General features: G+C 51.1%; 3 protein-coding genes across 5 annotated transcripts in view; 2 read left to right on the forward strand and 1 right to left on the reverse strand.

Annotated features, from left to right (window-relative positions):
* The window catches only part of CHAF1A (chromatin assembly factor 1 subunit A), a 42,144-nt gene extending 37,910 nt beyond the window's left edge, over nucleotides 1-4,234 (reverse strand). The window contains exons 1-2 of one of the 2 annotated variants that reach the window (XM_050770096.1): nucleotides 4,030-4,234; nucleotides 868-918 (exon numbers count right to left, since the gene is read on the reverse strand). In XM_050770096.1, coding sequence (XP_050626053.1) covers nucleotides 868-918; nucleotides 4,030-4,081 — 103 coding nt within the window. In that variant the 5' untranslated portion in view covers nucleotides 4,082-4,234. Of the gene's footprint in view, nucleotides 1-867; nucleotides 919-3,802; nucleotides 3,915-4,029 lie in introns of those variants that run through there. The other variant, XM_050770097.1, reaches the window with a different exon arrangement.
* The window catches only part of SH3GL1 (SH3 domain containing GRB2 like 1, endophilin A2), a 201,483-nt gene that overhangs the window by 152,695 nt on the left and 23,124 nt on the right, over nucleotides 1-25,664 (forward strand). The window contains exon 2 of one of the 2 annotated variants that reach the window (XM_050770620.1): nucleotides 8,585-8,719. In XM_050770620.1, coding sequence (XP_050626577.1) covers nucleotides 8,675-8,719 — 45 coding nt within the window. In that variant the 5' untranslated portion in view covers nucleotides 8,585-8,674. Of the gene's footprint in view, nucleotides 1-8,466; nucleotides 8,720-25,664 lie in introns of those variants that run through there. The other variant, XM_050770618.1, reaches the window with a different exon arrangement.
* Nucleotides 1-25,664, forward strand: part of SIRT6 (sirtuin 6) — a 286,565-nt gene that overhangs the window by 49,940 nt on the left and 210,961 nt on the right. The window lies entirely within an intron of this gene.

Consider the following 25,664-nt stretch of genomic DNA (forward strand, 5'->3'; position numbering starts at 1 on the left):
GCTACAGAGCGAGACTCCGTCTCAAAAAAAAATAAAAAATAAATAAAAAAATAAAAAAAAATTAAAAAAAAAAAGAAAAACCCAAAACTGTAGTTTCTAAAAATACAATCTGGGCTGGGCACGGTGGCTCACATCTGTAATCCTAGCACTTTGAAAGGCCAAGGCAGGGGGATCACAAGGTCAGGAGATCGAGACCATCCTGGCCAACATGCTGAAACCCTGTCTTTACTAAAAATACAAAAATTAGCTGGGTGTGGTGGCACACGCCTGTAATCCCAGCTACTTGGGAGGCTGAGGCAAGAGAATTTGCTTGAACCCGGGAGGCAGACGTTACAGTGAGTCGAGATGGCATCACTGCACTCCAGCCTGACAAGAGTGAGACTCCGTCTCCAAAAAAAAAATCCGACCACTCATGTGGCCTAAGGGTAAATGCACTCCCCGTTTTACACAGAAGGATTTGGGAACATTTATCTTCCAGGACAACAGTGGTTTTCCACGGGGGCAGTTCTACCTCCCAGGGGACATCAGCCATATATGGAGATATTTTTGGTTGTTACAACCTGGAGGATGCACTTACTGGCATCCAGTGGGAAGACGCCAGGGCTGCTGCTAAGCTCCCTACAATACACAGGACAGCTCCCCAGCTGCAGGTTACAAAATGCCAATTGTGGGTGAGTGGAGGCCTCGGGGTTTACTTGTGGGAATCCCACCAGACATTACTGTGTGAAAAGCATTTTCCCAGCTTCCTAGTCTGAAGAGGGACTGTTTCTCTCCCTTCTAGCTCCACGCTTCCACTGAGGTCTCCAACAAGAGACAAGGAAGACTATAAACTAGGAACAACTCTTTAACCCATTTCCAAATAATTACCTTGTATTAACTTCTTAACTGGAAAAGCTGGTCTATCTTTGCAATCCATGGCTGCAAATAAAAGTGTCAAAGGGTAAATTGTTAAATGTTGCAAATAATCAAGTTAGCAAACACATATGTAGAGCCAATTATGTACAAGGTGGAGGCAATTCTGACCCCTCTGCCCTCGGGGGCCATTTGGCACAGTCTAGAGATGCTTTTGGTTGTCATGATGTGGGGAGGGCTCGAAGGGATGCTTTTCACATCCGATGGGTAGAGGCCAGGGATTCTGCTAAATATCCCACAATGCAATGCACAGCATGCCACAATGAAGAATTATATGGCCAAAAAAAAAAAATTTTTTTTTTTTTTTTTTTGAGACAGAGTCTTGCTCTGTCGCTGAGACTGGAGTGCAATGGTACGATCTCAGCTCAATGCAACCTCCACCTCCCGGATTCAAGTGATTATCCTGCCTCACCCTCCCAAGTAGCTGGGACTATAGGCGCATGCCACCACCCCCAGCTAATTTTTGTATTTGTAGCAGAGACGGGGTTTCACCATGTTAGCCAGAATGGTCTCGAACTCCTGACCTCGTGATCTGCCCGCCTCGGCCTCCCAAACTGCTGGCCACAGCTCCTGGCCTCAAAATGTTAATAGTTCGAGAAATCCTACCCTAGACACACTGTCATGTCTTGTTTTATTTTCTTTGTGGCATTTAATCTGAAACTTTCGTGTTTATTATGTCTCTCCCTAAACAAAATGCCAACTCTATGATAGCAGAAAGATTTGTTCCATGCTGCACCTATGGTACCTGGTTAGGGTCTGGAATACATCAGAAAGCCAGCTAAGAGAGAAACAGGAACTGTTTCATGAAATGAAAGTGGAATGAGTAAAAGTAGGGATGAGAGAAAACATCGGATTACCTATTTCATTCACATGATCCCCAAACATCCTCCTCCAACCCAAGCCCCCACACCACCACCAAATTTGTAAAATTAGAAAAGGGATCCTTTCCTTTTTAAAGAGAATTCATGAAGGTACCACAATTTAAAGCACCTGGAGCATGCCAGGCAGGAGCTGAAGTGCTATCAAGAGATGATAAGACAGAACATTTTACTGCAAAAAAAATCTCAAGAAAAGCATCTAATAATATCAAAGCAGATGCCGAAGTGACCATAAATAGAACCGAGTCTTTAGATAAATACCTTAAACAGAGTAAGTTTAGGAAGTTCACACTTACCAGGACATCTGGCTTGGAAAAACCTAGTTATTTTGGTTAATCTACGTATGTTTTATAAGCGTTATATGAGTATTTTTTAAAAGCAGACTGGAGCTTCCTAAAAAACTTCATCATCCATACATGAAACCACCCCACCCTCTGCCCCAAGCTTAGCGAATAAGTAAAGGTACTGAGAAAATTCGTTTCCTTTCTAGTCACTTCAGAGAATATCATTCTCAAGTTTCCAGTTACCAAAAGACATGGATTTCTACACCCAGCTGAAGGATATGATTTTTAGTCACTTAACTTTATTTTCAGGACAATCACAAAGATCTATTTGTGTGGTTTTGAGTCACTAGCTTTGATGCAAGTGGAACAGAAACAACCTCACTAAAAACAGGACCCCCCTCATTAAAAAATCCTGTATATAAAACAGACACTCCCAATCCAGGGATCCAAAGATACGCACAATTAACACATATGTGTGTATAAAGTTACTAACTGCTCTTTATTCTGCGATTACATCCTAATTTTATTTGGCACTAAAATATACTTTCCTTTCATGATAGTATGGTCCTAGCGAGTAGCAATTTTTTTTTTTTTTTGAATTAAATATCCTGGCCAGGCATGGTGGTTCACACCGGTAATCCCAGCACTTTGGGAGGCCGAGGCGGGTGGATCACTTGAGGTCAGGAGTTCGAGACCAGTCTGCCCAACGTGGTGAAACCCCGTCTCTACTGAAAAATAAAAAAATAGCCAGGCATGGTGGTGCAAGCCTGTAATCCCAGCTACTCAGGAGGCTGAGGCAGAAGAATCACTTGAACCGGGGAGGCAGAGGTTGCAGTGAGCTGAGATCCTGCCACTGCACTCCAGCCTGGGCAACAGAGCAAGACTGTCTCAAAATAAATAAAATAAAATAAAATAAAATAAAGTTAAACATCCTGACTTAAAACATCACAGCTCCAGGACAGTACCAACTTTATATTAATTTCATGTCTCCGTGAAATCCCAAAGGCTAGAAGGAACTACAGCCAAGATTTTCAACCAAGGAGGAATCTGCTGCATAGGGAACACAGGGCAATGGTATTTTTGGTTGTTACTAAGAGTTGGGGAGAGGGGCTGTTACTGGCCTGCAAAAGGCGGAGACCAGGGATGATGCTCAGCACCCTGCAGTGCCGTGCCCAGGACAGCAACAAATATCAACACTGCTGAGATTGAGAAACTGGACTGGTGTCCATTCTAGCCCTTCATTCGTTCACATTATTTAGTGAGCACCTACTATGTGCCAAAGCGTAATGCCAAGCGCTGCCAAAGCGTTATGTAATGCAGAGTCCAGCAAGGGAGAGGAGCAGTCTGGTCTTCCTTGGTTCACCCTCCCACGTTTCGGGAAGGCTTGTTGTGGGATCCAAAGACCCCGTTCCAAGGCACAGGGAGGAGAAAGTCACGGTGCTTATCAGGCAGTAGCAAGAACTTGGGAGTCCCAGCCTCCTGGCCATCCCCACCATCCGGGTCTCTTACCCGGGCTTGCCCCGACCCGCAGAGGCATCGGTCCCGGTCCCCGAGCTCGTGTGAGCTCAGGCCTCAGTTTCCCCACCCGTTGCAAGATCCAACATGGTCAAGGGACACAAACGCACCCAGTAACCTTCAGGGCAAGCCCTTTCGTTTCCCTGGGCCTCAGTTTCCCCTCTCGGCTCCTCCGACCCGTCGCCCCAGAGGGCCCTGGAGGGACGAACTGACCCAAAAGCGCCGGAAACAATATGGTCGCGGCTACAACAATAACGTCAAGCAGGGTGCCCTTGGGGACGCCAGGCCTTCGCTGGGGATGAGAAAACTCCAGGGGGTGAACGCCCGGCCCACAGGACCAGGCTCGGCGCCGGGAGGCCCGTCCGCCTCCCATCGCCGCCTCGGCCCGTCCAGGCCGCGCGCCGCGCCCCCCCTTCCCCTCGGCGCGAGCCCGAACCGACCTGCGGTGGCTCCCCTGGCGCCGGGCGCCCCGCACTCCGGCTCCTCCAGCATCACCCCGGCAGCGGCTCGAGCTCCTCTCAGGCGGCGGAGGCGCGGGCTCCCCTCAGGCGGCCGCTGCTCTTCGCCCTCCCGCCCGCGCCGCAGCTGCTGCCGCCGCGGCCGCCGCGCTCGTATTTGGCGGGAACCGCGACTACCCCAGTGGTCCGCGCGCTAATTGGGCGAGCCCGGGTCACGTGACGGCCCGCCTCGGGAATTGAGGAGCGCCGGGGGCATCCTCGCGAGAGCCGTGACTTCTATTCCTCCCAGGGCTCGCCCATTGACATTTCCGCGGGGGACGGGGCTTCCCCTCGGAGGCCTGTCATTGGCTGGGAGGAGCTGCCCTGCAATTGGGGAAAGAAGGTGTCAAGCTGATTGTCCTGGGCTGTGACTGGCTGATCGCGTGGGATAGTCCCTAAGAGGAGGGAGGCCCAGGCTCTTACGTCACCAGGAGAACGTTTTACGCAGGGCGCAGATGACAACTTAAAAGTGGGATTTAGATGAGGAACCTGGAGTTTTGAGTTTATCCTAATGGGACATCGGCTAAATATAGCAACAGCAATTAAACTTATAAATTGCTTTCTACAAGAACAATAAAACGAAGTCTGGGGAGCGCTTCAGACGTATTTGACATTCAGTAAATAACATGTAGAATGAACGAAATGGACGAAATGGTTTCTGGTTTAATCCTCGGGAAATTGGCACATGTTATTTCTCTGCCTAGAATAATCTTTTCGCAGCTCTTTTCCTGGACAATTTATACTTTTCAGATCTTATATCGGCACCCCAGGAAGCCTTTTCTTCCCCAACCCTGACAAGATCAAGTGCCTACAGCACTGTTCTTTTTCTTAAAGCAATTACAGCTGTGTCTTTGTATTAGTTTGTTATTTGACGAATGAATTAATTTCTGCTTTTGTCATTAGTTCTGACGAGGTAGGACTCATTCCTCACTGGAACCCCAGAACCTGTTAGTAACTGATCATATTTACCAGGTCAATAAATATTTGAGTGAATATATAAATATTTGATTGAACTGTGTAGATCAAACAGATTCAAAGCCTCACACAAAACAGAGAACTTCAGTGTCAGCTTGTGAGTCTAGAAACAGGCTGACTGGCTGGCTGGCTTGCTTGCTTGCTTGCTTTTCTTTCTTTCTTTTTTTCTTTCTTTCTTTTCTTTCTTTCCTTCTTTCTTTCTTTCCCTTTCTTCCTTTTTTTCTTTCTTCTTTCTTTCCTTTTTATTTCTTTTCTTTCTTTTTTCTTTCTTTTTTTTCTTTCCTTTCTTTTCTTTTTTCTTTCTTCTTTCTTTCCTTTTTTCTTTCTTCTTTCTTTCCTTTTTTCCTTTCCTTTTTCTTTCTAAAGTGTTGGGATTACAGGCGTGAGCCACCGCGCCCAGCGGAAACAGGTTTTCTTCCACACCAATTTAATCTCAGAAGGAGAGGTGAGCAGAGAAGATTGGACTTTAGCCCAAGTTTGAAATTCTATTGAAGTAGATTGGATAATTAAGCCAGTAGTGTTTGTTGGGAAAAGTGTGGAGAAATAGAAAATTTGGGGACACAACTTTGGGCAAGTCATATCATTGCTCAATATTTCATTTTCCCTGTCTGAGCTATGAAGATGTTTTCAACCCCTTCTCTGACATTCTGGCATTTTTCATTGATTTACAGCGGTGGATCACAGTTAAGGGCACATGAACAAGCTCTTATCAGAGCTTATCAGAGCACATCAATAAGCTCTTTCAAAGTATTCCTAATAGCCTCATAAAAATCTTGGGAAGTGAGGTTAGGGTGTATATATTCTGAAATAACCCCCTGATTGACCTAGTCTATTACCTTTTTTTTTTTTTTTTTTGAGACAGAGTCTCGCTTTGTAGCCCAGGCTGGAGTGCAGTGGCGTGATCTCAGCTCACTGCAAGCTCCGCATCCCAGGTTCACGCCATTCTCCTGCCTCAGCCTCCCAAGTAGCTGGGACTACAGGTGTCCACCACCACATCTGGCTAATTTTTGTATTTTTAGTAGAGACGGGGTTTCACTGTGTTAGCCAAGATGGTCTCGATCTCCTGACCTCGTGATCCGCCCGTTTTGGCCTCCCAAAGTGCTGGGATAACAGGCGTGAGCCACTGCGCCCGGCCTAGTCTACTACTTTCTTTTGAGGCTTTTGGAAACTTCCAGCAATCTTCTGCTTCAAAAAATCAACAAAATCTCTCAGCGATTTCAACACTTTTTTTTTTTTTTTTTTTTTTTTTTTGAGACGGAGTCTGGCTCTGTCACCCAGGCTGGAGTGCAGTGGCGCGATCTCGGCTCACTGCAAGCTCCGCCTCCCGGGTTTACGCCATTCTCCTGCCTCAGCCTCCCGAGTAGCTGGGACTACAGGCGCCCGCCACCTCGCCCGGCTAGTTTTTTGTATTTTTTAGTAGAGACGGGGTTTCACCGTGTCAGCCAGGATGGTCTCGATCTCCTGACCTCGTGATCCGCCCGTCTCGGCCTCCCAAAGTGCTGGGATTACAGGCTTGAGCCACCGCGCCCGGCCAATTTTCAACACTTTTAAGTACCAAGCTTTTTAACTGTAGTCATTTTCTAGTTTCTCTTTTTTGATTCATTTAGTCATTCCAATTAATTATTTCCAATTCATTTTGTACATTTTTATCAATAACGGTTGATATAAAAATCCATATCAATAACCAGGTGTCAACCTGGGAAGTCTTCCTGGAAGAGGCGACACACCACACAGCGTCCTCTTTAGGTACAAAGGGTGGAGGAAAGACTCAGGAATAATGTAGAAGAGGGAAACGACGTTAGCAGAGTCTCATAGACAGCAAGGATTATGAATTATAGAAGAGGAAGAAAGAATAGTTGAGAAGAATCTATGGGGACTGGGAACGGCGGCTCACGCCTGTAATCCCAGCACTCTGGGAGGCTGAGACAGGTGGATCACGAGGTCAGAAGATCGAGACCATCCTGGCTAACATGGTGAAACCCCGTCTCTACTAAAAATACAAAAAAATTAGCCAGGCAAAGTGGCCGGCACCTGTAGTCCCAGCTACATTCTCCCAGAGGCAGGAGAATGGCATAAACCTGGGAGCTGGAGCTTGCAGTGAGCCGAGATTGTGCCACTGCACTCCAGCCTGGGCGACAGAGCAAGACTCCATCTCAAAAAAAAAAAAAAAAAAAGAAAGAAAGAAAACAGAGACAGAGAGAGTTGATGGGGCCAAATTATGCAGGCTTTGTAAAATATGTTAGGAAGTCTGGAGTGTATCCTAAGGGTGGTAGGCCGAATTAAAACAGGGGACTGGTGTGATCTGAATTGCATTCTTTTTTTCTTTAGATGGAGTCTCACTCCATCGCCCAGGCTGGAGTGCAGTGGTGCGATCTCTGCTCACCGCAGCCTCCGCCTCCCAGGTTCAAGCGATTCTCCTGCCTCAGCCTCCTGAGTAGCTAGGATCACAGGAGTGCGCCAACACGCCCAGCTAATTTTTGTGTGTGTGTGTGTGTGTTTTTTTTTTTTTTTTTTTTTGTAGAAACGGGGTTTCACCATGTTGTCCAGGCTTGTCTTGAACTCCTGACCTCGTGATCCACCCGTCTCTGCCTCCCTCACTGCTGGGACTACAGGCGTGAGCCACTGCGCCCGACCCTGAATTGCATTCTAGAAGCATCTTTCTGGCCGCCATGCCAGGGCATGAAGACAGACCTAGATGTCTCCATGTGTCACGTGGGCAACTGAATGGATGAACACAGGACAGAGAGAGAGGAAGAGAGGTGGCCAGGCACGGTGTCTCATACCTGTGATCCCAATACTTTGGGAGGCTAGGGGAGGAGAGGGTGGATCACCTGAGGTCAGGAGTTCGAGACCAGCGTGGCCAACATGGCGAAACCCTGTCTCTACTAAAAATACAAAAATTAGCCGAGCATGGTGGTGCTCGCCTGTAATCCCAGCTACTCGGAGGGCTGAGGCAGGAGAACCGCTTGAACTCGGGAGGCGGAGGTTGCAGCGAACCGAGATCACGCCACTGTACTCCAGCTTGGGCGACAAAGCAAGACTCCGTCTCAGAAAAAAAGCAAAAAATAAAAAAAAAGAAAGAAGGGGAGGGAGCCTGAACACTTAGAGGAACTGGATTTAGATTTAGCTAAGATGAGCAAACAGGAATCTGGAGAATCGTAACCAGGCAGAGGCCCCTTCTACTTCCCAACCTCCCTGGCCAGGTTTAAACTAAGCGCCTTTCCCAAGACGTTAGGGTCACCTCCGGGACTCCAGAGGGCGCTGAACCTGCTACGGCCCCTCTAGGCTCCCCCGGCTCAACTCACTGACAGAGGCGGTGTATCCCCCGGCAGACAACGTGCACGTGCGCTCTCCAGCCGGCAGAGGGCGCGCGTGCGCAGACGGGGCCGGGGGCGCGCGCGGGGGCCGGCACCGGAAGCGTGCGGTTGCCATGTAATATCCTGGCCGCGCGGGCGCGCGAGCGGCTGAGGCGGCGCCGGGGCGGGCGCGGAGCTGGCAAGCGGCTGGCGGAGGCGGCGCCGACGGGGGCTGCTGAGGCGCGCAGAGGGTCGGCGGCGCCCGGGAGCCTGTCGCTGGCGCGGTCCGGGCGGGAGGCTCGGCGGCAGGCGGCAGCATGTCGGTGGCGGGGCTGAAGAAGCAGTTCTACAAGGCGAGCCAGGTGAGCTCAGGCCCAGGCAGGGGCCGAGTCCTGGGCCCCAGGCTGCCCGGATGAGGGGGCCAGGCCCGACCTGGCTCGGGAGGGGGCCGGAGGGACCGAGGTAGGGACGTTGGTGCGTGTCCCCCGCCGGGTGGGAAGAGCAAGGCACGGACGGGGGCGATGAGGTGGCTCAGGCCCTGCCCGCCATGCGGGCTCCAGAAGCGGGGACAGAACCCCTGGGAGGAGGGGAGAGGCACCCAGGGGCTGCCCAGGGACGCGGACCTCACCCCTCCTCCCCTCCCCTGCAAAGGCGGGGTGCGGGGAGAGAAGGGGAAGAGAGGAGTCCCGAGGCTGTCGACACAGGATTCTTGCCAGATAACCCAGAGCCAGGGAAAATTGCTTCTAGAGCAGTTCTGTTCAAAATCCTCCGGATGGGCAAGGTACAAAGTTGAAAAGGTAGAGGGAGAAGTCAGTTTCCCCTCTCTGCTCCTCGGGCAGCCAGCCCCGTCTCTCTCCCCAGAGACAGGGACTGTCATCGACTCCGTATGTCCCTTTCGTAAGATACGTGTGTGCCTTTCCTTTAAAAACACGTACACTGATAGCATTTGCCACAGAATCCTGTGTGCTGTGGTTTTCATTACTTGGAGGTCACACTGGAGCGAGATTTCTACCCCTCCGTCAGCACTGTTGACATCTGGGGCCGGATTGTTCTCCGTGGTGGGGCCATCCTGGACACTGCGGGGTGCTGAGCAGCGCTCCCTCTCCAGGCCAGGAGCACCCCCAAGTCGTGACAACCAAAAATATCTTGAGACATCACCCTGTGTCCCCTGAGGAATAGAATCAATCTCCTTCCCTCTCTACTTTCCTTCCTTCCTTCCTCCTTCCCTCCCTCCCTGTCTCTCTCCCTTCCTTCCTTCTCTTCTTTCCTTCCTCCCTTCCTTCCCTGTCCCCCAGGACTACTGCACTAGACCATACTCCACACTTCTTGGATTTTTTTTTTTTTTTTTTTGAGACGGAGTCACTCTCTGTCGGCCCAGCTGGAGTGCAATGGTGCAATCTCAGCTTACTGCAAGCTCCACCTCCTGGGTTCAAGCAATTCTCCTGCCTCAGCCTCCCTGGTAGCTGGAACTACAGGCATGTGCCACCGCACCCGGCTACTTTTTGTAATTTTAGCAGAGACAGGGTTTCTCCATTTGGCCCAGGCTGGTCTCGAACTCCTGGCCTCAAGTGATCCGCCTGCCTCGGCCTCCCAACGTGCTGGGATTACAGGTGTGAGCGACTGTGCTTGGCCTACTTGGATCTTTTTAATGGGTACATTGTATTTCATTCCATTAGGTGTACCATAATTTATTTAACCAGTTGTCAGTTGATAGATATTTCTGTTTACCGGAATTTTCTGCTACCATTACTACAATGAATAGCCAGTGAATATCTTTGCTCACCAGTGGGATTCGTTTTATAGGATGAATTCCCGGAAGTAGAATGTTGCATCCCAGCCTAAGTGCATTTGATTTGGACAGATAAAGGGTTTTTTGGAAAGTCCAGGACCCATTGCCCATGAATGTGGTGAAAGCTGTGGATCCACTCTCCATAAAACTGGGCACACTTAAAATTTTCACTTTGCAATTTCAAATCCAGCAAGCCTCAAATTTGGCTGGGCACAGTGGCTCACACCTGTAATCCCAGCACTTTTGGGAGGCCGAGGTGGGAGAATCACTTGAAGCCAGGAGTTTGAGAGCAGCCTGGGCAACATGGCAAAACCCCATCTCTACTAACAATACAAAAATTTTGTATTTTTGCCTGTAACCCCGGCTACTAAGGAGGCTGAGACAGGAGAATCTCTTGAATCCAGGAGGTAGAGGTTGTAGTGAGCCAAGATTGCGCCACTGCACTCCAGTCTGGGTGACAGAGCGAGACTCCGTCTTGAAAAAAAAAAAAAAGCCTCAGATTGTTGAATCCTATTGGTCCATGCACTGCAGGGTGAGGTTGTGTGGAATTTGTGTGGATAGAGTCCACCGAGGAATGAGCAATGATGTGTTTTTTTTTTTTTTTTTTTTTTTGAGATGGAGTCTCTCTATCGCTCAGGCTGGAGTGCAGTGGCGCAATCTTGGCTCACTGCAAGCTCTGTCTCCCGGGTACACACAATTCTCCTGCCTCAGCCTCCCGTGTAGCTGGGACTACAGGTGCCGGCTACCACACCTGGCTAATTTTTTGTATTTTTAGTAGAGATGGGGTTTCACCATATTAGCTAGGATGGTCTTGATCTCTTGACTTTGTGATCTGCCCGCCTCAGCCTCCAAAGTGCTGAGATTACAGGCATGAGCCACTGCGCCCGGCCTGAGCAATGATCTTAGCAAATGCTTGGGCCGAGGTGGCAAACAGGGTTCTCTGCCCACAGTTTGGAGAGGCCCAGTGGGAGCAAAGAGAAACAAGTCCCCAGTAACACCCAGCTGGTACCTTTTGTCCCTGGAAAGAAAAAAGTAAGGACCCTGCCAGGTGCTGTGGCTCATGCCTGTAATCCCAGCACTTTGGAGGCTGAGGTAGGGGTTCCCTTGAGTTCAGGAGTTCAAGACCAGCCTGCGCAATATAGGGAGAACTCATCCCTACAAAATATCGAAAAGTTAGCCAGGTGTGGCGATGTACTCCTGTAGTCCCTGCTACTTGGGAGGCTGAGGTGGGAGAACCACTGGAGCCCAGCAGTTCAAGGCTACAGTGAACTATGATCGTGCTGCTGCACTCCAGCCTGGACAACAAAGTGAGACCCTGTCTCAAAAAATAAAGTAACAACCCTAGTGGTTGTCTAGGGATATAGATACTTAGGGTCTATCTCTAGACCCCAGGTGATGGTTAAACCCTGGAGAAAGATTTAATCCGGATGAATTTTAGGATTGTCGCTGAGAATAGCCCCACCCCCTTGCCCCAGCAGTTTGAAAGCAGATGGCCTGGCCCTGGGTTAGACCTTGCCCAGCAGGCGTCAGACCCTCACCTGCGGATTAGAGCATCGTAGAGCGCTGCTCCCTAGCAGGAAAGATGTTCTCAGAGGTCTCAGAGGAATTCCTGGGCCACTTTGTTCCGTGCCATAGACAGGTTTCTGGAAGCCACCCCCTCCCCCACCCCCAGCGATCAGGGCCTGTGCCCATGTTGTCCTGAGCTGACACCCTCTTTGGAGGAACGAGCCAGGCCTCTCATGCCAGCCACCAGGACTTTGTCTCTCTCGAGGGAAGCAGGATGACCTGCATTCAGATCTGTGAATGGCGCCTTGAAGCCTGGAAAGCACAGTGTGGTGTTAGCTGGGCTTAGGATTGCCTGTTTCCACATCCTGAGGCCTAGTCCCAAAGCACGATGGCCACAGCCCACCGTCAGGGCTGTCGTCTTGGCCTCCTGGTCAATTGTGTCTCGAGTCATGCTCTTAGAAGTCGCCCTGACTGCGTTCCTTGCTCTTCTGCGATCATTGCCATGGTTCCCTCTGACATCTCAGCTGTTATCTGGACATATCCAACTATTTGTGTTTCTTTTTTTGTTTTTAGTATAATAACAACTCTTTCACCCTCTCCTGTGCCTGTTGAAAAGTGACATCTCTCGGGATCTCTCCTTACCTAGTGGTATGAACATTTACTGCATTCTCACCATGTGAACGGGCGGTATGCTTTATACCAGTAGGTCTCAGCTGGTCTTGCTTATCCGGCCTAAGGGTAAAAACATTCCCCCTTTTACACAAAAGGATTTGGGGATGTTTATCTTTCTATAAAACAGGGTCACTTCTGTCTTCCAGGGGACATTGACAATGTCTGGGATCTTTTTGGTTGTCACAGCTTGGTGAGGTGCTGCTGGCTACTAGTAGGTAGAAGTCAGGGATGCTGCTCAACATCCTCCTGGGCCCAGGGCTCCCCACTGCCCCCCAAGAATTACCTGGCCCCAAATGTCAATAGTACCAAATTTGAGAAACCCTGCTTTAAGATTTTGAAAAAAAATGAGGATAATTATACCAAAACAAAGGAACAAAAAAATCCCCACTGAGCCATTCTTAAGATTTTCCTAGTTTGGCCGGGTGCGGTGGCTCACGCTTTTAATCCCAGCAGTTTGGGAGGCACTCCAGCCTGGGGGATGAGAGCCAGACTTCGTCTCCAAAAAAAAAAAAAATAAAGTAAAAAATAAAATAAAGATTTTCCTAGTTTGTTAAACACAGATAGCCACAGGCATAGTTTGTTTTTTGTTTTTTGTTTTGTTTTGTTTTGTTTTGTTTTTGAGACAGAGTTTCTCTCTTGTTGCCTAGGCTGGAGTACAATGGCATGATCTCGGCCCACTGCAACCTCCGCCTCCCCTGTTCAAGCAATTCTCCTGCCTCAGCCTCCCGAGTAGCTGGGATTGCAGGCATCCACCACCATGCTCGGCTAATTTTTTTTTATTTTTGGTAGAGACGGGGTTTCACCATGTTGGCCAGGCTGGTCTCAAACTCCTGACCTCAGGTGACTACCTGCCTCAGCCTCCCAAAGTGCTGAGATTACAGGCGTAAGCCATGGTGCCCCGCCCACAGGTAGATATTTACATAAAATTCAACTTCCAGACCCCAAGGTCAAGCCTACCCCCAAGTCTTTAGAAACACTCACGTATCTTTCAGTGTCTGGGCCTCTTTTTTAGCAGGGAGCTAGGTCCATCATAAACGTTTTATGTGTATGTGTACACCGTTTATCGTATATGTATTGTGACAACTTGTGTGTGTGTGTGTGTGTATATATATATATATATTTTTTTTTTTTTTTTTTTTTGAGATGGAGTCTCGCTCTGTCGCCCAGGCTGGAGTGCAGTGGCACGATCTTGGCTCACTGCAACCAACCTCCGCCTCCCAGGTTCAAGCGATTCTCCTCCCTCAGCCTCCCGAATAGCTGGAATTACAGGCACACGCCACCATGCCCGGCTAAATTTTTGTTTTTTTGTGAGACGGAATCTCGCTCTGTAGCCCAGGCTAGAGTGCAGTGGCATGATCTCGGCCCACTGCAAGCTCTGCCTCCTAGGTTCACGCCATTCTCCTGCCTCAGCCTCCCGAGTAGCTGGGACTACAAGCACCCGCAACCACGCCTGGCTAATTTTTTTTTTTGTATTTTTAGTAAAGACGAGGTTTCACCATGTTGGTCAGGCTGGTGTTGAACTCCTGGACCTAGTGATCCGCCCGCCTCAGCCTCCCAAAGTGTTGGGATTACAGGCGTGAGCCAGCATGCCTGGCCTAAACAATTCATATGTATATGTACACTGTTTATCACATACATGTATTGTGGCAACCATATGTATTAATAAGCTTTGAAAAGGTAAGCACCTGTATTTTCTCCTAATTAACAGTGTCAGTTTTGTCTGATATAGTCTCTATGGAATTTCCCTTATATTTGATGACAGAAACAAAGACTGAAAAATGGTTCACAGAGAAACACAGAACATATTACATGAATCTCAGAAGAACCATGTCTCCCGCTGTGTAGGGAACTATTTTAGAGGAAACACTTTCACTCCTGGCCCCAAATGCCACCATCCACTAATGTTCTTCAGTGTGAACCTTCCAACTGATCTTGAGGAACCTTTATCACTTGGGCCTGGGGAGGTCAAGTCTGCAGGGAGCCTGATTATACCACTGCACTTCAGCCTGGGAGACAGAGCCAGACCCTGTCTCCAAAAAAAAAAAAAACACCATTTACAGGGACTTAGAAAAGGGAGAGTTTCCAGTGCTACACACAATGGTTCTATACACAGCTTAAAGGTTTCCAGTTCTTTGCCAGAACTTGATTTGATAGTTGAGAGACACAGGCATCGGGGCTCCTGAAGGAGGTGCACACTCCCATCAGCGCTGTCAGCCGGGGACAGCGCAGACCCCGTCCTCATTCCTCCTCACTCCTCCGCTTGGCGATTGGGAGAGAGTGCTCATGGCATTGAGGGGATGGGGCCAGGGATGCTTGCCAAACATCCTACAATGCATAGGACAACTTCCCCCCGCTGCAAAGGAAGAATTCTCCAGCCCTATGTTAGTAGAGTTGAGCTTAAGAAACCCTGCTTTAAACCAGGCTCTAGACTTCCAAGGGTTCTCACAGTGCCCTTTCTAAATTGAGAAACAGAGGCCGGGAGGATCCGGGAGAGAGTGCTGGGAAAGATAAACTTACTTTCTAGCAGGCGAGGCTGTGTTGTTGGTTCCGAGTTTCTGATCTCATTGCTGGTAATGGTAAGAACCTTAGTGGATTCCAGGCTAGTTCATCTACTTGTTCAAAATTGGTTTGGGCTTGAGTGGGCAGTTTGTGAGTTTTTACTTCTTATCATGAACTGGCCATAGACTGGTTGAAGGCCTGAGCTGGGGAAAGTTGAATCTTCTGGAAGAAAGCGGTAAAAGAAATAGCCATCCATCGTGGTCCCATCTCCCTGGTTCCCTCCTTTCTGCCTGTGTGACACCCACTCCCTCAAGAGCCTCCTGGCATCCGTTCGCAACTAAAATTGGGGGACTAAGGAGGGTTAAAGAACGCCACTAGTGAGAGCTGCTCTCAGAAGTTCCCTTGGTGTGCTGGGGGTTTGGGTGACGTTATTTCCAGGCCTAAGCTGCTAACTGGCTTCCTGATAAATCTTGTGGCCGGGCTGTGTGAGATTGAGAGTGTAACTAGGGATAGAGCTGGCAGCTGCCTGGAATGCTGGCTTTTTTTTTTTTTTTTTTTTTTTTTTTTTTTTGGTGTGTGAAAGGAGGGAGAGGGTTTGAACGTTTGAACGGAAAGATTGCTTCAGACTGAGCTAGGAGGAACATTCACAAGTGTCACCTCCCGTAGCTTTGAAATCTGTCTGATGCTCCTTAGGCCCTGGGTTTGTGCCTAGGAGAAAAAGAGAGGCTGGGGGGTTGAGGGAGAACTGTCTGCTGGGGGATCCTGGGCCCCACCTATTGGGGGGCTGTAGGTCAGAGTAAGCAGTGTCTGGGACATGGCTGGTGTTTCAGAATGTCCACGATACTGCTTGTTCTGACCTATTTTTATTTTTATTTTATTTTATTTTTAAGACAGAGCCTAGCTCTGTCACCCAGGCTGGAGTACAGTGGCGCAATCTTGGCTCACCGCAACCTCCATCTCCTGGGTTCAAGCAATTATCCTGCCTTAGCCTCCTGAGTAGCTGGGATTACAGGCACATGCCACCACGCCCAACTCATTTTTGTATTTTTAGTAGAGACGGATTTCACATGTTGTTCAGGCTGGTCTCGAACTCCTGACCTCATGATCTACCTGCCTTGGCCTCCCAAAGTGCTGGGATTACAGGCGTAAGCCATTATGCTTGGCCTATTTTTATTTCTTTTTTAATTTTTTGTAGAGACAGAGTCTCACTAAGTTGCCTAGGCTGGAGGCTCCTTAAACCTCACCACTCCAGGTCTTGAACTCCTAGGCTCAAGTGATCCTATCTCCTCATTCTCTCAAAGTGCTGGGATTACAGGTGTGAGCCACCGTGCCCGGCCCTGACCTATTTTTAGTTTATTTATTGTGGTTTTTTTTGTTTTTTGTTTTTTGTTTTTTTTGAGACGGAGTCTCACACTGTTGCCCAGGCTGGAGTGCAGTGGCACAATCTCAGCTCACTGCAACCTCTGCCTCCCGGGTTCAAGCAATTCTTTTGCCTCAGCCTCCCAAGTAGCTGGGATTACAAGCGCGTCACACCACATCCGGCTGATTTTTGTATCTTTAGTAGAGAAGGGGTATAACCGTGTTGACTAGGTTGGTCTCGAACTCCTGACCTCAGGTGGTGATCCTCCTGCCTCAACCTCTCAAAGTGCTGGGATTACAGGTGTGAGCCACCATGCCTGGGTTATTATGATTTTTTAAACATTTTATGTATTTGAGATGCAGTCTTGTTCTGTCTCCACTCCCAAGGTGGCGTGCAGTGGCACGATCTTGGCTTACTGCAACCTCTGCCGCCCAGTTCAAGCGATTCTTCTGCCCCAGCCTCCTGAGTAGCTGGGATTACAGGTGCCTGCCTAATTTTTGTATTTTTAGTAGAGACGGGGTTTTGCCTTGTTGGCCAGGCTGGTCTTGAACTCCTCAGGTGATCCGCCCTCCTTGGCCTCCCATTGTGCTGGGATTATGGGCGTGAGCCACCACGCCCAACCCTGACCTCTTTTTTAAAACCTCACTTTGTGGGGCCACTCTTGGTTTTCCTACCAAAGTGCTTGACTTGTTAAGCCATAAACATGGAATGATCTTTTTTTGTGTGTGTGTGACGGAGTCTTGCTCTGTCCCAGGCTGGAGTGCAGTGGGCCGATCTCAGGTCGCTGCAACCTCCGCCTCCTGGGTCCAAGCAGTTCTCCTGCCTCAGCCTCCTGAGTAGCTGGAATTATAGGTGTGCGCCAACACAGCTGGCCAATTTTTGTATTTTTAGTGGAGACGGGGTTTCATCATGTTGGCCAGGCTAGTGTTGAACTCCTGACCTTGTGATCCTCCTGCCTCAGCCTCCCAAAGTGTTGGGATTACAGGCGTGAGCCCCTGGGAATGATCTTAAGATACAAAAATATGGGGTTCATAACCCCTTAACCTTGGCACAGATAAAAACGTATACCCTTGTGCTGGGAGTGACAGGTGATTCTGAGGCCCTTTTGTGTGGGCTGGTAAGGGGCGGTGTTGGTGATTCAGAGGCTGTGCCCGAGACAAGGCTGGTGAGTCCAGCAGCTGCAGGCTGACCTCCGGAAGCCCCGTCTCCCTCGGGGAGGTGCTGGCAACAGATGTAGGAACGGGCTTTGCTTTGTGATGTCCATGTATGATGGGAATGGGGTTAAGTCCACCCTTGCAGGAAGCTCTGGTGACTGAGTCTGGAACGTGCGGCATGTGCTGGTGTGTGCCTTGAGGCATTGGAGCCGGCGGTGTGGACCTTGGGCTCCCCCCAGGACGGGCAGGGCTCACTCTCCCCACTCCGCTGTGTTTCTGGCTTGCAGATGGGTGGAACCAGCAGCTGTGTGGAGGCCTGAGCTGTGTGCTGGCTGGGCTGTGTAGACACAGAGGTTTGAGACTGCCCTTCCTCGAAGGAAGCTGGAGGCTCCTTACACCCTGCTGCTCCTCGGGCCTGTCTGTGCAACCTGGCTCGCCTGGCCCGCAGGGTTGGCTGTTGGTGGTCACTGGGCACTTTGTAATCAAGCAGCATCCTGCGTTTTCCCGTCTAACAAACTCCGGTGTCTGCCCCCGTGACTGCTGTACATCAGGCCCTGGAAATCAAGTCAAGGTCTGAAAGTTCGGCCAAAAGTTCATCTCTGACTCAGAATCCCGTGTTCACCAAAGACCAGTTGGGGCTCTGTGGGTGCCGATCACCCTGCTGATCTGGGTGTGTGTTAAAACCCAGCCCTGCAGTGCATAATTACATTCCGGGTGCCCCTAATAACAACCTGCGAGTGCAAGATGAGGTGTCTCACCTTATCCCGCTCAGCTGAAGACATTGGGGCCTGTCACATTTTGAGACCCCAGACCTATCAAGCACACAGAGAACGTGATACTGCTCACTCCGCCCCTGGCTGCCCAGGGGTGGCCGCTGTCATGTGCGCAGTCCACCTGAGGTCTAAGCTGGCTGTTGGGCCCCTCAGGTGTCTCTGTGTGTTGCATTTTTTTCTCAGAGGAGAAATCTGCGGATTGGGGCCCGTCCTGCTCAGACCTGCCCGTGTCTCTGGTCCAGTGGACTTTGATCCAGGGGCCTAGGGTACAGCCAAGCCTTCACTGCTGCCTTGGCCCTTTTCCGCCTCTGTGATTGTCGCCAGTGTTTTGTAACTGAGCTGATCTGGGGAAACGTCGTGTTGGAGTGTGCTGCCAACGTCCGCAGTAGGATTTCGGAGGCAGCTGCAGGTTTCGCCACTGCCATGGGCATAGCTTAAAGGAGGAGCTCAGAGTAGCCTCCATGTTTCTCCTTTCCAAGCCCCTGAGGTCTCTAAGCTCCAGGAGGGTTGGATGGGGAAGCATTGCCCCGGGGCGGGGGTGGGGTGGGTGTCAGGAAGCTCAAGAGGCTCTGGAGGCATCTCAGCTGGACTTGAGCTCTCCAACTCTAATGGCTTTTTAATGTGTGAGCTGAAGTGTCAGGGGCGGTCTCTTCTGGTTCTCTTTCAAAGCTGTCCCCGGAGAGCGGAGAGCATATGGAAGAATGTGGTGGCCAGGGCTACAGCGGGTTTCTCTCTCTCTCTTCTCTCCTGTCCTCTTCTTCCTCTCTCTCTCTCTCTCTCCCCCCTCTTCTTCCTGTCTCTCTCTGTTCTCACTCTTTCCTTGTCTTTCTCTCTGTCTCTCCCTTCTTTTGCCTTCTCACCCCTTCTTCCTCTCTCTCTCTCTCTTCTCCACGCCTTCTTCCTGTCTGTCTGTCTGCCTGCCTGTCTCTGTCTTTCTCTGTCTCTTGCCTTTTGCAGGGCTGGATTTGGCAAGCACTTTTTCTGAGCGCTGCAGCTTGGTGCATTTCTGCTCATTTCCTGTTAAGCAGTACCCAGGGCTCCCTGAACTCAGGCTCTGGGAGGACGGCCCTGTCTTCCTTTTCCTCTGCACTCCTAGAAAAACCTGCTGACCAGGCCCTGAGAGCGGGGTCATGGGGAGACTTCCTCACCACAGCAGGAAAATAGACCGACCGTTTCCTCCATTGGACCTGACTCAGCAGCGGCCCACTGACCGCCTGGGAGAGAGGGCTCCAACCTGGCGGGCCGCAGTTCCACACGTGGGTAAGGGGACAAAGCACCCAGCAGGGGTCATGCCGCGTGTCTGTAGGGGCGGTGGTCATGGCAGATACCCAGGATCCAGACGGCCTCAGGCCAGCGAGGGCATGGGGTGAGTGGGCCCACTCCCCTCCCTGGGCCGGAAACGGGCGTCTTCTCTGCCCTGGCCCGAGTGGACAGATCCCCACGTAGTTTCAGGCTGATGGGAGTGGTTATTCCATTGCCTTTGCCACTGGATTATGAGCCCATTGCCGTCAGAGCCAGGCATTTCTGCTCATTGCTGCATCCCCAGTGTTCGGTTTAATGGCTAGCCTGCCCCAGGAAGCCAGTAAATATCACATGGAAGGACGGATGGGCCACTGTGACCCCCACCCTACAGCGGATGGCTGTGTGTCAGGTTTATGTGAGCACGCCCTAGAGGAAGAGGAGAAGCATGTCCCCACCTGGCCTGGGGTACAGTTCAAGCTCTCAGCTGACTTTTGGGAGCTTCCGGAGCCCCTGCCTTGGTCCCAGCTTTAAATGCTACTCTTCCCCTGCATATCGAACTCACACAGTCAACCCCTCCCGCCCATCCTGTGTGGGGCCCTGTGCTCTCCTGCCTCCTGTCCATGTCACTGGCCTCTTCTACCTCCCAACCCCACTCTCTCCCCACTTCCTGTCTGCCCTATAATGAATGCGTTTCTATCTCCCCTTATCCTTGGCATCTTCTGGGGCTGCATGTGGGAACTGAGTTCTCAGCCCTTGGAGCATCTGGCCTTGGAGTCCCCCACCCACACACCACACGCTGGTGTTTGTGTGAGGTGCTCTCCTCCTGTCGGATGGCAGCTCCTGAGGCTGGGTTGTGCCCGGGCATGTGTGATGGGCCATGTTCCGCTGGGCACTAGCCTGCTGATGAGGTCGCCAGAGACGCTCCCTGCAGAGGCTGAGCTGGGGGGCTCCTTCTCACAGAGTGGGGGGCTGTCCTCCACGGGGCCCCTGCAGTGTCCCCGTGGTGGTGGCTCAGCAGCAGCCCTGGTCCGCCAGCCAGGCATCTGACCAGGCTGTGACAGAACACCGGGGGGCAGGTGGCTGGCAAGGCCTCGGAGAACTCGGTTAGGAACAGGTCCAACTGCTCTGAAAAAATCAGCAGCTCGGAGAATGTTTCTTGTGGTTTAGGGTGTGTGTCCAGCTCCAGGGCTGCAGCTGACAGTCACCTGAACTTGGCCAGGTCAGAGGGGCCTGACTGTGTCACAGGCAGTTTCTGACCCGGAGCCTGCCTGAGCAGGGTCCCGAGGAAGCCGAGCCCAGACGTCTGCTTCCCCCCTTGACTGAGGCCAGGCTGAAGTGTACCTGCTGCTGCCCGGCTGGGCCAGTCTGCTCAGAGTTGGTGGTTCCCTGGCTTGAATGCTTCCCCAAGCTAAACCATTCCCGGCCTCCCCAGCCCTGTTTGCCAAGATTCTTAGGGCTTTCGCCATGGCTGGGCCTGGCTACTCGTTGTGCAGCTCCTTCCCTGGCCTCGGTGCCCAGGCGCTGCAGTGACTTCTCTCTGATTGCCACAGTCGGCCCTGCAGCTCCTCCCCATTCTTCCTGTGGACGGCCCCTTCTGTCTCTGAGCCTGCTGTCTCTTGTGCGTTCGCCACCCCTCTCTGTACCTGCCTTCTAAGCCTGCATCCCCTGTCCCGGCGTTCAGACGTGACACTCTCATGACTCTCAGACCACAGCATGCAGCTGGCTAGCGGTAATGCCCTGAACCGACAGCCAGGGTTCATCGCCTGTCCTTTAGCTTGAACCCATTGGTTGATTCGGCCTCTTTCCTCTTAAATTACTTTTATTTTATCACTTTTAAAATTTATTTTAAAGGGGATAGTGGTGTTTTCCTTGCTCAATAACAGTAACTGGAATAGGCCGGACACAATGGCTCATGCCTGTAATCGCAGCACTTTGGGAGGCCGAGTCAGGTGGATCACAAGGTCAGGAGTTTGAGACCAGCCTGGCCAATATGGTGAAAACCCCTCTCTACTAAAAATACAAAAATTAGCTGGGCATGATGGCGTGTGGCTGTAGTCCCAGCTACTCAGGAGGCTGAGGCAGAAGAATTGCGTGAACCCAGGAGGCAGAGGTTGCAGTGAGCTGAGATTGCGCCAGTGCACTCCAGCCTGGCAACAGAGCGAGACTTCATCTCAAAAAAACAAAAACAAAACAAAATTCGCCGGGTGTGGTAGTGTGCATATCTGTAATCCCAGCTACTCGTGAGGCCGAGGCAGGGGAATCGCTAGAACCCTGGAGGTGAAGGTTGTAGTGAGCCGAGACAGCACCACTGCACTCCGTCTCAAAAACAAAACAAAACAAACAAAAAACCCACACAGTAAGTGGAATAACAAATACAACAGCAACAAAACAATGGAATAAAATCTTCCTGGATACCCCACCCCTGAGCCTGAGGTGTCCTCTCTTGTGAAAGAGCTGTTCAGGCTGGACGTGGTGATTCTTGCCTGTGATCCCAACACTTTGGGAGGCTGAGGCAGGAGGATTGCATTAGCCCAGTTGTTCAAGCTCATTTGGGCAATATGATGAAACCCCGTCTGTACAAAAATTAAATTAGCCAGTCATAGTGGTGCACACCTGTAGCCCCAGCTACTTGGGAGGCTGAGGTGGGAGGATCACTTAAGTCCAGGAGTTCAAGGCTGCAGTGAGCTGTGATCGTGCCATCGCCCTCCAGCCTGGGCAACAGAGCAAGAACCTGCTTAAAAAAGAAAAAAAAATCTGTGCTATAGTAGTGCCCACCTGGAAGTTCCTTCTTGCCAGAATAAGAAATATGGAAGGGGAATTGCGGCAGTTGTGTTCTGACCACATGATTCGTGTGCCTTGTGCCTGTGTTAGCTGCCACGCTGTGGGAAATGCCTCACAGAAGGCACGTTGCCTTTTCCCTTGGGGCCTGCTGCCATACCCTCTGCAGTCTCATCTCATAGGATCGAGGGATCCCGCACACTGGGATTCAAGCTCAGGAAAGAGGGCTGATGGCTTGGTAACAGCCAGGTCCTGAGTGCCTGGGGAAAGGCATGGAGGCTGGAGACCCTGCAGTCAGCATTCTTAGGGAGTTCCCAAGTATCTCTGGGCACGGTGGCTCACACCTGTAATCCTAGCTCTGAGGGAGGCAGAGGCAGGAGGAGCGCTTGAGGCCGGGAGTTCAAGACCTGCCTGGGCAGTATAGCAAGACTGTGTTCTCCAGGAAAAAAAAAAAAGGTAAAAAAAGAAATAAAAAGAGTTCCCAAACATCACCCAAGCAGTAATGCAAATATCTTCCTCCAGGACCCCCCCATCCAGCCCTGCCTGCTGGAAGCAGAACTGCTGACTGATTATTTTTCTGCTGTCATTTTGGGACTCTACCCCAGTACTAAGCAGAGACCCTTGTTCTCAGAAAGCCCCTGCGGAAGGAAGTTCTGGGAACTTTCTGCCCGCCCTCGCCGCAATCCCCTGCCACCCGCCTCTGTGGGATGAGGCCCCACGGCTGACTCAGGCAGGCATCCATCAGCCTAACAGCCTCACTCATCAGAGTCTCGATTGTTTGAAACAGACGGGCAGCCCTGGCCCTTCAAGACCAGCCTTTGTGGCTCAGAAGAGGGTAGCCCAGGGACCTGGATGGAATTTCTCCATCTCCCAGCCTTCACCCACCCCAGCATAAGATCGTCTTCATCCTCTCCTGAGGCCTCTGACGGTTTTCTCTGAGGTTGAGAATCACCGCTATTATTTTAGGAAGGAAGAACAACCCCCAGAACTGCAGAGCAAGTCTCTTGCTTCTTGCTTACTCTGGTCAAGTCAGTGTTGCACCCATGAGAAACCTTGGAGCTGCCGGCCCCCTGGCTGAGCATAGTGTGGGTGTCCAGGAGGTATGTACTGCCCACTGCAGAGGCCGACTCGGAGGCCGCTGGAATGCTGCCCTGTGGGTGGTTTTGCTCCCCCAGCTTTTACATTTTTATTTCATACTTGCAGAATCCTGTGTATTTTTCCAGTGTTCTCCCACGCCCAGCCTTCCCACAACAGCCTCCCCGGCTAGCCCCAGAGCACCCTGTGCCCGTCAGAAGAAGGCACTAGTGGGCCCCTCTGTTGAGTGGGGTCCCTGTGTCACCATCTAGACTGGCTGAGGGTTCCATAGTGGGCAGCTGCACAACCAGGGAGGGTCCTTGGGGCCCTGAGAGGGAGGGCAGGGGAAAGACCTTTGGTCCGTCTGCTGCAATCACGTTTCTGGAGCCCAGGAGTCCACTCGGCTGTCAAGAGGAGCCGGTAGGGGGTCGCCATCCTTCCAAGAAGGGTTGCTTCTTACTGCATTCAGAACACGTTCCCCGGGCCGCACGCTGGTCGGCACCAATATGTGGCACAGGACACCTCCCTTGTTCAGGCACCTCATAAAGGTTGTATCATAAAGGGTTTCAGATACAGAAAGACACCTAAGAATGACCAGTTGATGACCAGGTGCCCACCACGCCACCCAAATGAAGCCAGAACAGGGCAGGCACACCTTTACTGCGCATGGGGTCACTGCTCCAAAACGTGCGGGGTTGTGTGGCAGTCTACACGGCCTGTCAGCAGGATCATGTGCTTTCTTGCTTGGTTTCTTGTACCCTACTTTTTTTTTTTTGAGATGGAGTTTCTTGTCACCCAAGGTGGAGTACAATGGAACGATCTCAGCTCACTGCAACCTCCCCCTCCCGGGCTCAAGCAATTCTCCTGCCTCAGACTCCCGAGTAGCTGGGATTACAGGCACCAACCACCACACCTGGATAATTTTCATATTTTTAGTAGAGACAGGGTTTTACCATGTTGGCCAGGCTGGTCTCGAACTCCTGAGCTCCATCGATCTGCGTGCCTCGGCCTCCCAAAGTGCTGGGATACAGGCATGAGCCACCGTACCTGGTGACCTGCTTTTTAGGCTGAGCACTGCTTGTGAGTACCATTCACACTGGCACACGAGGCTCTGCTCACATCCGCAGCTGTGTGGCTTTCCCTCGTGATTATTCCACAGCGTGTCTGTCCATTCTCCGGCCAGTGGACATTTAGAGTCTCCAAGTTTCTGTATTTTCGCACAGCCTGGCAGTGAGCAGTCCTTTGCGACACATCTGAGAGCTTCTCCAGCGTGGTACCATACTTAATATGATCATGTACTGTAGTGCTTGATGACTGTGCCCGTGAATAGCCACTGCACTCCAGCCTGGACAACATAGCGAGACCCTGCTTTCAAAAAAAGAAAAATAGCCACATAGGTTTTCAACGGTCCTAGCCTGGAAAAAAACAGCCCGTTCAGTTTGCATGACCCAAAGTCTTGGACCCGTGGCTAGCAATATCATGTGTTGCGCACTCGTAAAGTGTGTTATTTCAGCCCTCCTCCACTGTGCTGTATGTGCCTGGGGCCTTGGCCAGGAAGCCAAGTGGACGGGGAGGAGGCTCCCAGCTCAGGGTTAGCTCTGTGTGGTCCGGAGCGGGATGAACTGGGGTGGCTCCTGCGCCATCACTTCTGAGGACTCTGCTTCTGCCTGGCGCTCTCCTCACAGATGTAACATCCCTTCCAGCCTGTAAATTCCTCTGGAGTCCATGTTTTCAGTTTTGTTGTGCACAGTGAGGCCATGCTTACAGAAAGCACCTAGCACCCAGGCTCGTCACAGAGGGCAGCTCGGGCCAGGACGCACGAACCATCCCCATTCCTCACACGCTCCCCGTGCAAATTCACCTACTTGCTAAGATTTATTTGTAGCAGCCAGGCACGGTGGCTCACGCCTGTAATCCCAGCACTTTGGGAGGCCGAGGCGGGCAGATCACAAGGTCAGAAGATTGAGACCATCCTGGCTAACATGGTGAAACCCCATCTCTACTAAAAATACAAAAAAAAAAAAAAAAAAAAAAAGGCCGGGCGCGGTGGCTCAAGCCTGTAATCCCAGCACTTTGGGAGGCTGAGACGGCGGATCACGAGATCAGGAGATCGAGACCATCCTGGCTGACACGGTGAAACCCCGTCTCTACTTAAAAAAAAATACAAAAAACTAGCCGGGTGAGGCAGCGGGCGCCTGTAGTCCCAGCTACTCGGGAGGCTGAGGCAGGAGAATGGCGTAAACCCGGGGGGCGGAGCTTGCAGTGAGCTGAGATCCGGCCACTGCACTCCAGCCCGGGCGACAGAGCCAGACTCCGTCTCAAAAAAAAAAAAAAAAAAGGCCGGGCGCGGTGGCTCAAGCCTGTAATCCCAGCACTTTGGGAGGCCGAGACGGGCGGATCACGAGGTCAGGAGATCGAGACCATCCTGGCTAACACGGTGAAACCCCGTCTCTACTAAAA

Source organism: Macaca thibetana, chromosome 19 (assembly GCF_024542745.1).
Source record: "Macaca thibetana thibetana isolate TM-01 chromosome 19, ASM2454274v1, whole genome shotgun sequence".
NCBI lineage: Eukaryota > Metazoa > Chordata > Mammalia > Primates > Cercopithecidae > Macaca > Macaca thibetana.